Below are 12329 nucleotides of genomic sequence, written 5' to 3'. Positions count from 1 at the left end.
GACTGCTACAATAACCTTAAACCATTTTGGGCGGGAACCCCTTTTGGTGTTTTAAGCATTGTTATAATTTAGCTATTTAAAAATAGCAGATCTTCAAGCTCATAGCGCGCCACCGAGTGGCGCGCTACGAGCTTGTAGGTCTGCTATTTTATTTAAATCGTGATTTTTTTTTTTTTTTTTTTACAAACTTTTTTTTTTTTTTAAATAATTTGGGGACCCTTTAAAATAATTTGGCGACCCCCCGAGGGGTCGCGACCCACGGGTTGAGAACCCCTGCCCTAGTAGGGGGCAGGGGGGGGGGATCCAAGAACAGAGCCATGCCACCAAGCATAATGAATGCTTTAATATCGTAATTAAATTACTGTTTTAATTAAAGGGTTTTTTATTTCAACAAAAGTGGTCCTGACAGAACCATTAGTTTCCATTGTTTTAATTCCAGTTGATGTATTGATATTGAGAGAGACACTGCATGTATAATGGGAATTATATGGCTAGGCAATTTCACCTGCAGGGACTGTAATAAATGTAATAAACTCAAAGTCGAGTTGTTGAGTGTTTTACAATTAACCACATTTTCCATTAGGATATTACTCACCAGATGGCGAGTTCTGCAACTTGAGTCTTTAATTCGATGTCTTATAATGTTAGCTTATTACTTTGACTGTACTCATACCAAGGGCAAAGCTAGAACAAGACGTTCCCAAGTGCACATGTCCATCTGGACACTCCATCTGCCTGGTGGCCAAATGAAGATCCCCCTTGCAACTGTCACAGCACCTGTTTAAAGGGTTTGGCAATTTCACACCAGATCGTGAGCCTGTTGTATCCCTACAGTACACTTGAAAGCCATATTGAATTTGGGCCATAGCCACTTGCGAAACAAATGCTTGGAATGGATTCAGAATCATGAAAACCCCCTAGTTTAATTGGCATGCCACATGCTACTTAAAGCATAATGAAATTTAGAACATTTTGCCTTATATTGGTTGTTGATGGATGGTACCCCAACTTTCAGCAGCTGTCAACAATTCCCTATAGGGTGGTTGAATAGAAACCAATGCTTTGACATTATTCTGATAATATTCCCTGACTATTAGTGTTAGTCTATAGTTTTAGTTGACTAAATATCATACGATTTTAGTCGGCTAAATCTACAGTTGATTTAGTCGACTAAAGTGTATTTTGGTGGGCCTTGATGCCATCGTAATGGTTCATTTTACACAAGCTCACAACGCGTTGCAGCGCGACGTGTTGTGAGCTTGTAGATCTGCTACTTTCAGCATGCAACCAATTAAGTGTAAAATGACTTGTGTCTTTTACTCAGACTGGATCTCGTGTCCACTAGTCCCTTCCTAACGTTTTAGTCTTACTTTTTATTTCTCGACGAAATTGTCAACACATCTAGTCTTAGCCTTAGCCATCACAGCAATTAGTTTTCATTTAGTTTTCATTTAGTTTTCGTCAGTGAATAAAGTATTAGTCGACGAAATCAACACTGGTGGGGGGGGGGGGGGGGGGGGGTGGGGGTTATATAACTGAGGGACACAGTTAATGTCACAACAAGTAAACGACGACGACAACAACACGCAACATCGGGGACAACACTGCAGAGACAGACAGTGGATCAGGAGGAGGATCTAACCAACTACATGACTAATAGTACTATAACAGGACAGACCTGGGTCAACTACATGACTAATAGTACTATAACAGGACAGACCTGGGTCAAAGAGTGCCTCGTTCTCGTCCCTGTTCATGCCGTACCGCTAGACTGACCATGATTGTTTGTCGCTTATAGGCAGAGGCGGAAAGTAACCTCAGTAGATTTACTTAACCCATTTTGGGCGGGAACCCCTTTTGGTGTTTTAAGCATTAAGTTATGCTTTAGCTATTGAAAACTAGCAGATCTACAAGCTCATAGCGTGGCAACGAGTGCCGCACTACGAGCTTGTAGGTCTGCTATTTTTGAAAAATCATGAAAATGTGCCTCAAATCTTTTAATATTATATTCTTTCAGAGAGGACGTTTTGAACTCAAATCTTTGCTTCTGAGAGGTTCCTGGAATAACATATTTTCAGATGGGGGTCGGTGGCCAATTACATATACTTGTTGGGTCCTTGACATGAAATATTGAGCACCACTGACATAGAAACATACTGTAGGTGTTTCAGAAAACTGTCAGGACATTTTTTTTAATTTTGACGTCAGGCCTAAATGGGTTAAGTACTGTACTTACAGGTAAGTACAATTATGAGGTATTTGTACTTTACTTGAGTACGTCCAATTTCCAATACGTTCACTTCTACTACCACTACATCTCCGAGACAAACAGCTTAGTTATACTTTGTAGATTCGGATTATTACTACAAAACGTACACTAACCACTTCAGCCCTACTGTATAAAATATACATTTCGGCCATTTGAAAATAGCCAATCTACAAGCTCACAAGGTGCCGCATCGCGACACCTTGTGAGCTTGTAGATTGGCTATTTCCCAAATAGTTTTATTGTGAAATTGGACATTCTGCATAATGAGTACTTTTTCGTTTGTACTTTTACTCAAGTACAATTTTAATTCCGGTTTTTTACTTAACGTAACGAGTATTTCTACATTGCAATATAGATACTTTAAATTGAGTAATGCAAGTATACTTTTTTCCACCACTGGCCTTTGGCAACTGTACTCTCAAATAATTTGATGGGATTGACTGCATTGAATCATTGGGGATTGGTGCGGCGAGGCAACAAAATGGTGACACTATTGAATTGAATTAGAATTTTTTGAAGTTTGAACCAATGCGTTGAGAGTTTGTAGATCAATTATTTTTCGGTATTCAAGAGGATTTTTCCATCACGATTTGACCCAAGCCCTCCAGAGCATAGAGTGTGAGTCAGATAAAAGAGATGGGTGGAAAAGAGCAGGGAGAGCATGAAGAAGAGGAAGATATAAGAGAGGGGAGAGAGAGAGGGAGTTATGGTCAGTTACCTTTAGATATAAGAGAGGGGAGAGGAGAGAGGGAGTTATGGTCAGTGAGGGGAGAGGAGAGAGGGAGTTATGGTCAGTGAGGGGAGAGGAGAGAGGGAGTTATGGTCAGTGAGGGGAGAGGAGAGAGGGAGTTATGGTCAGTTACCTTTAGTCTGGCTGTTCTCCATATTTCCATCCTGCATTTTACCTACGATGGAGACATACGAGACAGTAACAACAAGAAATAACCAAGACAGACAACAAGGTCAGACCAACACAGACCAACACACGGACATATATACATAAATATATATATACACACAGCAACGCAAACAGCCACACCCAAAACATCCAAAACACAAGGAAGACAATTAAGGAAAATGACTTTTAAATTCTCCATCCCCGTGACAGTTGCGTATAGAAGATGCTTACAGTGTGGGGTGGTGGTGATGTCCACAGTTGTGTCATGTGGTGTTTGCACTTTGACTGTATGTCACAAACACAGAGGCACGTTGATGTTTAAATTGAGGTGCGTCGTCGGTGGCAGAACGTCGTGTCAACTGCAGGTGGTGTCGTGATGTGGCCCTTCATAAGAAGTCTATTGATTGTTCACTGAATATTAACCTTAGAACACTAACGCATAACTTTGTCAAACCTTCACTAACGCCGGGTATATTTGACCAGATATAATACTATAATAGTCCGTTAAAAATATATATACAAAAAACTGATATATGGGGGGCCCTGTCATAGGGTGTAAAATCTGTGAAATACTTGGGTATTGTTTTAAAAATATCCCCTCCACCTGACCCGGATGGTTAGCTCAACCGTCTGGGCACCTATAGGCTGCTGAGCCAGCCTGATGGCGTGCCGCGGGTTCGACTCCCGATCCCGACAGCCTTTGCCGTGTGTCTCCCCCCCCCATCCCCCCATCTCTCTCTCCATTTCCTGTCAGATTACTTTCAACCGATCGATAAAGGCAGAAAAGGCAAAAAAATTCCCCTCCCCCCAAAAAATAAAATAATAATAATTATATTTTGCGTTCAATATATTCTCTGTTAATTGCCCAGGTGTCAAGACATACTGTAGGTACATGGTCACAGTGAGAGTGAAAAGACCAGTTACACAATTACCACCACACACACACACACACACACACACACACACACACACACACACACACACACACACACACACACACACACACACACACACACACACACACACACACACACACACACACACACACACACACACACACACACACACACACCCACACACACACACACCAGTGAAAGAAGCATGCATGTGAGAAATGATGTTGAATGTGCATGCAACATTTCACAGTTAAGGATCAAGGGAGTGGCGATGTGAATGCTATATAGACAGAGACACATGTAAGAGAGAGAGATGAAGAGAGAGAGAGAGAGAGAGAGAGAGAGAGAGAGAGAGAGAGCGAGAGAGAGAGAGAGAGAGAGAGAGAGACTGAAGGAAACTCGTCTCACATTGTCTCAGGATCCACCTGACAGTGACAAATCCTAACCTATATATTACAATTGGCTAATGGGAGGTCCCTCTGACGTTACTCCAACTCAGCCATAACCAAGTACGGAGTGTGTTGTCTCACCTCAACGTGTTGTCATGGCATGGGCTGCAAAAACAAAACCCCACTGTGCTCGAGATGCTAAGCACACCAAAGACCTGTGACTGACGGCCCACTAAAATAGCGGTGGTTTTCACTGAGACCACACAAACTGGTGTCCAAAGTGCCAATATTATTATTTTATGGTGCAGAGTTCAAAAACAACGTGCCAAAACCGCTTTTAACTGCCTGCAGGGTATGTGAGTGACAAACAAATCCCTCAGCACCATATATGGCCACGAAAGGGGGAATATATTGGCATATACTGATGACATCAGTGATCATATCATAAAAGGGTGGCTGACTCACTGACCGACCCGACCGACCGACCGACCAACCTCAGTCGGTTGGTCGGTCGGTCGGTCTGATACAAGGTCCGGTTGCCCAGACTATAGCCACAGTTCCGATCCCTATACCATTACGATCATATTCATATGTACAAAGCCGCCAACACTATGACACATTGATCGGATCTGGCAGTGCGTCATATAGCCAAAATTCTATAGATGTGCAGGGCCACCCCACCCCGAACATCTAGTTATGTAAAATTCCAACAAAGAAAACTATTCAAGTTGTAGCATGCTATAGTTGTCTGTCTCGGACAGAACAGTGTTCATTTCACCTTAACCGCAAAGTCTAGCCAGTTCCCCCGGGGCAGCAACAAGTCTAGCCAGTTCCCCTTTGTAGTCCTTGTACAATACTGAACTAATGTGTTGTTTTACACACACACACACACACACACACACACACACACACACACACACACACACACACACACACACACATTTCAATTTCTTTATTTGAGTCCACATTTATAAAATACATTATCAAGGGCACAAATATTTTCAGTTGCTTCTGATATCCCACGCACTTAAAACATCATGTGCTTTAGTCCAAACAAGCCCTAAATGTACAGAATATACAACACATGAACTTAATCACAGCCAACATTGGTCACTTCAGTCTGTCATATTACCGACACCGAAAGTGAATCATGGGTACAAAAAGCACCTTCTCCTCCAAATAGACCGACTGCCTATAATGGAGGAGATTGAACAGTATGTTGCAAGCTGCTTTGCCTTACACTTGGACAGCCCTATAATCCTCAAGCCTCTGACCACTAGCCTGTGGACATGGCCCAGGCTGCCAAATATAAAAACAATGAGCTGACACGTATATCCCAGTTGTATAATGGCCTGTACTAATGGTTGATATTTTACTTGTTTAGTAAGGAAAGCTTCCTCCAAACTCGAATCAAAAGCACAGCCAACTTCCAATAGAAAAGCCTCTCTTCTGTTCTCGTCAATTATAATGACATCTGGTGTATTTGCAGTTATATTTGCAAATACGGTTGGGTCATTGCATTGAAACATTTCTGGTTTCACACAGGAATTTTTGTGAAACACAACAGAGGAATTAAACATAGGTGACACATCTTTGGCAATAATGTTCACAATTCTGTCATGCCTGGCTATATACAGTCCTTTGTAAATATTACAGCCGTTTAATATGTGAGACATAGACTCTATGGTCTGATGCTGTCCATGGTGTAGACAGTGGGGGTCATGATTATTGGGATACCAGATGGATAGATTCAGTTTGGTTGGCAGCACTTGGAGGCGTGCCTTTACTGTGAAGATGAGAATGTCCTCATCAATCGCTGCGTTTTTTAGAATTGAGTGGGACACAGAGTGATCAGCTGATTGGAGGCACGCAAGCTTCCCTTGCAGCCGTAGTCCTGTCCAGCGCCGTTTTCTATGCTGCTCTCTGAGCGCAAGAAGATGCGCACGCGCGCCGTTGTTAGGGAGCGCGCTTGCTGTTCCGTCGTCGCGGTTTACTGTTGCGCGAGCGTTGATTGACAGGTCAGTGATCACGGATTCAGAGACGTGCACCGTCTCGTTGTCCGCTCCTTTCCACTCCAAAGAGACACCAGTCCAGTTACACAGATCGTTCAGATCAGGCCAGTCAGAATTTACACACACACACACACACACACACACACACACACACACACACACACACACACACACACACACCCCGATGCAACCCCAATCACTGTTAATAACATACCGACGTCTTTTCACCGTGCAAACAGAGGGAAAACAAGACCACGTCCCCGAGGTAACGCAAATGCAGCCTCGCTTCAAATGCTCAAAGGTTTAAGTTAGCCTTCGCCATTAGAAATGAAATATGCGATTCATCAAAGTATCTTTCATAATCTTTGAGCGTCTTCAGAGAGAGCTAATGAGGGATCTGTTAATTAGGTTATATGCTACTTTTCATTTCGGATTAGGAACAAAAAAAAAAGTGCCTCCCTCATTTAGAGAAATGTCCCAAACGAAGTTCATTTGGTATTCACCAAGAGCAACGTGAGGAGACCAGATAGAGGACGGGGACAGCTATTTACAGAATGCAACCTCAGAGGACACGCGTTGAGTGGGAGAGTTAAGCCTCATTTACACTCTGACTGTCAAACACAACACGCGTCAGCAGTGGTGGGCAAAGTACTCAACACCACCGCGGTAGGCTACTTCATGCTTTTAAAGAAATCACCCACCCGTGAAATGAGGGTGCGCCCACTGTATTTATATATCGGCCACATGAGGTCGCACGTCGTCATTTGTGTCCAAATTTGACTGAGGGACTGCCATTGGATTTTCTTGGATTTTAGTTTTTTCATGTCATATGAAAGCAGGGAATCATAGCTTCAAATTGACATATTGGTTGTTAAGTTTGACCCACCAGTTTTGGAGATATGGCTTATAGAGTAATGTCTTGGAGAAAACAGGCTTGAAAGGTTCACTTCTGTGGTCTCTAACACTACACCTAGCTACATGTTTAAGCATTTATTTAATATTTACATATCGATTTCAGCTCTGACACTTATTTCAGACATGCTTAGTATGTGAAGAGTCTGCCTGTGCTATTAACTCATTTTGGAAAAATGTTTTTCCTCCTATGGTGAAAAGCTGGAGGTTGCGTGATGGCAGGCTCTCAGTCAAATCTGGACACATGTAGTGCACTGCCCACATTAGCAAAAGTCCATAGACATGGCTTTTTTTTTTCTTTTTTTTTAAATATTTTATTAGGCAACATATAAATGCAAACAGCACAATGTAAAGTCAGGCATTTTTTTTGTCCGAAAAAGGATTACACCGAAGAAAGACCTTGCGGCCTTGTTTCCATTCGGGTCCCATCCACTCACACATGACATGAATAATAATTGAACACAGTAACAACAGTTGAAAGTTTAACGGGAGTGGCAAACGATGTCAAACGAATGACATCATAAAAGTGCTCCAAACTAACATTAAAAATCCCATAGACTTGGCTATCATAATGACGTGAGTTAAATTATTTTAAAAACACTTCAGTACTCAAAGTAGGATACAAAATTACAAAAGGCATCTTATTGAGTGGTGTAAACCACTCCTACAACTGGCTTTTGTGTGCAGAAAAAAATGAGCATGGTTGCTATGTTCAAAATAATTTCTGACGTAATTAAATCACACCCGGGTGAACTGGATGACTGTAGCAACCATGCTAATTTTTTCTGCACAAAAAAAGCCAGTTGTGAAATCACATCCGGGTGTGATTTCATTACGTCAGACATTACGTCAGACCACAGCTGATCATGCTATATAAAACCTTACACCACTCAGTTCACACGGGTGTGATTTTTTTTTAATATCAATGCATAGCTTTATGAAAAGTTTGACACCCCCCCCCAAAACAAAAAATCAAATCTGTTCACATTGTGAGCTTGTACTATTTGATCTACAATTTCCACTATATTTGAATACTTAAGTACAGTATTCAAGTAAATGCATTAATTGTTACTGTCCGCCACATACTGTAACACTCAAGGGAAATAACTTGCACGATGTCACTGCGCAAAAAGCTTGGAACACGGATGTGGATATTACAGGAAACTCCCGTTAAACTTTCCAACAAACTCCCGTAGACTCCCGAATTGTACCATCACACCTGTATATTACCGTATAATACTGTATATAACTCCTCTTTTCACGCAGTGTGTGTTATGTTGTTCGCTTGACTTGTAAACGAGTGACGCACGTGGCCATTCAACAAAGGACAAAGTAGCCCAGGGGTGGGCAACTTTGACGATGGAGAGGGCCACTATATTTCCACACTCACTCCAGATGGGCCACATTGCATATTACTGTCGTAGCAAAAATAGCCGATCTACAAGCTCAAAACATGTCACACTGTGACGCGTTTTGAGCTTGTAGATCAGCAATTTTTTGCTATTATTTGAATTGAAATCCTGAATTGTTTTTTTGCTATTTTTTAATTGGAATCCTGAAAAGTTTTTTTTTTCCCAAATGCCTTTCAAGTGCCTTTAATTGTATAGTTATGTTAACTTCATGAACTAAATACAAAATACAAATACTACTCATTAAGCTCCTAATTTAGACAGAAGTAAGTTAAGTGGGGTCATGTTTGCAAATCAATAATAATCAGTATTCTAACTGCGGGCCACATTAAGTAAAGGTGGGGGCCGCAAGTGGCCCCCGGGGTTGCCCATGTATGAACTATAGCCTTTCACACTTACGCCAGATTTACACTGGCGTTCTCACACCGAAAATGTACCGTTCCGGTTTTCAGTGCGTAACGCGAGTAACTACATTGTGTGTGTGAGTATGTAACGCATGTGCTGTGCACACACGGGTCCAAGATATTGAATCAAAACAAATCTGTGGAAGGGAAGAAGGAGAAAAGCAAGAGAGACATGAAACAAAGGAGGCGAAGGAAGACACGGTGAAGCCAGAGAGGAAATGGGTGCACCGTCGGTTCGGTTGGCAGCAGGATGTACAGTACAAGCAGTGGTGGAAAGTAACTAAGTACATCTTTTACTTAAGTACCGTACTTAAGTCAAATTTTAAGGCATTTGTACTTTACTTGAGTATTTCCTATTTCCAATTATGTTCTACATAATCCAGATATTGTACTTTTACTCCACTTTGAAAACTTTAGTTACTATAGTTACTTGATTGATAGTTAATGATTACCATTACGAAACATACATTTCGAGTATTTCTACATTGCACTATTTGTACTTTTACTTAAGTAAAGAAACATAGTACTCTTTATTTCCACCACTGGGTACACTACAGGGGACCATGATGACGAGTCATACACAGTGCGGAGTTTGGCGTTGTCGACCTACCATTGACAAGGCCTGCATTGCCGGGGCCTGCAGCCCCATCCGTAGCTATGGTGGCGATGGGGTGAGTTGAGGGATGGGAGCAGTCTAACCAAGTAACAACAATGAAGGCCAAACATAAATGAACCAACAAATGCACACACCCGAACACACACACGCACGCACACACGCACACATACACATACAAAACAGTGAACAGAAATAACATGGTTATTTAGCACATGGTCAAGAGGATTAGTATGTACATCAAGACTATAGTGTTGCTGTTTGTGTTTTGTCCATGTGCACGTGATTTCTAGTGTGATTTAGCACCCTACTTGTAAGAAGTATGATAAATAAATAAATAAATAAATAAATAAATAAATAAATAAATAAATAAATAAATAAATAAATAAATAAATAAATAAATAAATAAATAAATAAATAAATAAATAAATAAATAAATAAAGTTAAACTGTAATTGGACAGATATGGAACACAAAACAAAAGGAACATATTATGGCAATTCATTCACAACACAACATGGGGAATAGAACAAAGAACATAGGACAAAGAGGGGGGGGGGGCAGTGAAGCTAGAACTAGAACAAAATTGTGACGTTTTTGTATGCATACTATCTATAATATAATATAATATGTGACCGTATCATGTGGACCTCCAATTTGTCCTCTACGCCGGTACAGTATGGAATTTTCATGTCAACCATGTTATTCGTGTCAGTCATTTTAGCATTGGGAAATCATAATTTGCAGAGCAAAAGAGCGGGAACGGGAAAAAGCTGTGTTTACGGGTTCAACCAGCCCGGGTTACAGTTAGACTCTCCAAAGCAATACAGTCAACAGAAAACCACACAACTGACTGCATGAGGTTTCCAGTTCAAGCTAACCTCTAAACGAGTGGGTTGCACAAGCCAAGGATGTATGGTTTAGGTCATCCCATTCAAGTTTAGAAGATAAAAAGAGGAAAATGATCATAGGTTTTTCTCACAGGCTTCCTCAGAGTTCTCCAATTTTGGAATCTTCGCCTTGAAGGATGTTAAGTCGTATCTTAGAATGTGTTGCTACTCCGTCTGAAAGCATCGCAGTGTTATGCCTAATTTATGCTCCGTTGTTTGATGGCGTCCACAAACCAAAAATAGCTAATATCTATGAGCTCATAGTCACAACGAGCAGTGGTGGAAAAAGTACTCAATTGTTTTACTTAATTAAAAGTACCAATACTGCAATTTAGAACTACTTTGTACTAGTAAAAGTACTGAATTGAAAATGTACTTGAGTAAAAGTACAGAAGTATCGGCATCAAAATGTACTAAAAGTAAAAGTACTCATATTGCAGAATGTCACAATTTCACAAGTTCAAAATGTGTACAAAATCTATTGAAAATTGCAGATCTACAAGCTCACAATGCGTCGCAATGCGCCGCATTGTGAGCTTGTAGATCTGCTATTTTTAAATGGCCGAAATGTATAGGGTTGAAGTGGTTATTGTATGTTTTCTAATCAAAATCGCCAAAGTAACTAAAGTTTTCAAATAATTGTAGTGAAATAAAAGTACATATTTTGGCTCTGAGATGTAGTGGAGTAGAAGTAAAAGTACTGGAAGTTGGAAATACTCAAGTAAAGTACAAATACCTCAAAATTGTACTTAAGTAGAGTACTTAAGTAAAAGTACTTAGTTACTTTCCACCACTGACAACAAGCTGCGGATGCAACACATTGTGTGGCTTATATATTACTTGCTATTTCCGGTCCCTTACAGCCCTGTATGACGACAGCGTATTATAAATCAGCTATACCAACCGCAGCACGGGTAAGAGTATAACTATTTAATACTGGCTGCCCTCAGATGAATCAACATATCTCAAAATGTCAGGACATAAAAGTCTTTGCATCGCCTAGATTAGGCAACAAACAATTAATTGAAATATATATAGCAGCATCCATCCAACTAGACAAAAACATATTTATTTTCATTTTAAAGGTGACATACACGATAAAAAGTATTTTCTTCTAGCATATATATATATATATATTGTATTGTATTGTAAGTAAGGACTGGGACAAGGCATTCCACATAATCTCATGCGTGGAAGTGAGACAACTTAAACTAAATGCTTAAAATAATTGACTTCCAGAGTGCACTATATCCATTATGTGAGTACTATAGAGAGGGGCCAACTTCATTCAAACTAAAGAGCTGCTCAAAGCGACAATTGTAGAAAAACTGGGACAGAGCGGTAGCAAAGATTATCAATAAATAATCACACTTTAACACCCCTCATACATCTCTCTAGGGGTGCTATCCTCCTAAAAAGAAACCGTTTTATTCCTTTTCACACTATGCTCTACATCTGTAAGCCAGGCAGTCATCTGAACATATTGTATCACCTTCTTTCGGCGACAGTGCTATTTTAAGGATGTGGATTTCGGCAGTTTGGAGGAACAGAACAGGACAGTGCGCTGAATGTTAGTATTGTTGAGAAAGCATCAGAAAGCCTGTGGAAAAGGGGAAGGAGGGATCATGGACCATGAGA

The 12329-nt window shown here is 40.7% G+C and overlaps 1 protein-coding gene across 4 annotated transcripts in view; it reads right to left on the bottom strand.

The window, feature by feature from the left end:
* The window catches only part of atp2b2 (ATPase plasma membrane Ca2+ transporting 2), a 334512-nt gene that overhangs the window by 76311 nt on the left and 245872 nt on the right, over nucleotides 1-12329 (bottom strand). For all 4 annotated transcript variants that reach the window (XM_079510385.1, XM_079510382.1, XM_079510384.1 and 1 more), the window contains 2 exons: nucleotides 9800-9883; nucleotides 3133-3174 (listed from right to left, as the gene is read on the bottom strand). In XM_079510385.1, coding sequence (XP_079366511.1) covers nucleotides 3133-3174; nucleotides 9800-9883 — 126 coding nt within the window. The remainder of the gene's footprint in view (nucleotides 1-3132; nucleotides 3175-9799; nucleotides 9884-12329) is intronic.

Source organism: Electrona antarctica (genome assembly GCF_951216825.1).
Source record: "Electrona antarctica genome assembly, chromosome: 9".
Taxonomy (NCBI): Eukaryota; Metazoa; Chordata; class Actinopteri; order Myctophiformes; family Myctophidae; genus Electrona; species Electrona antarctica.
Note: the sequence above shows the minus strand (reverse complement) of the source record. Positions and strands in the feature narration are given on the sequence as shown.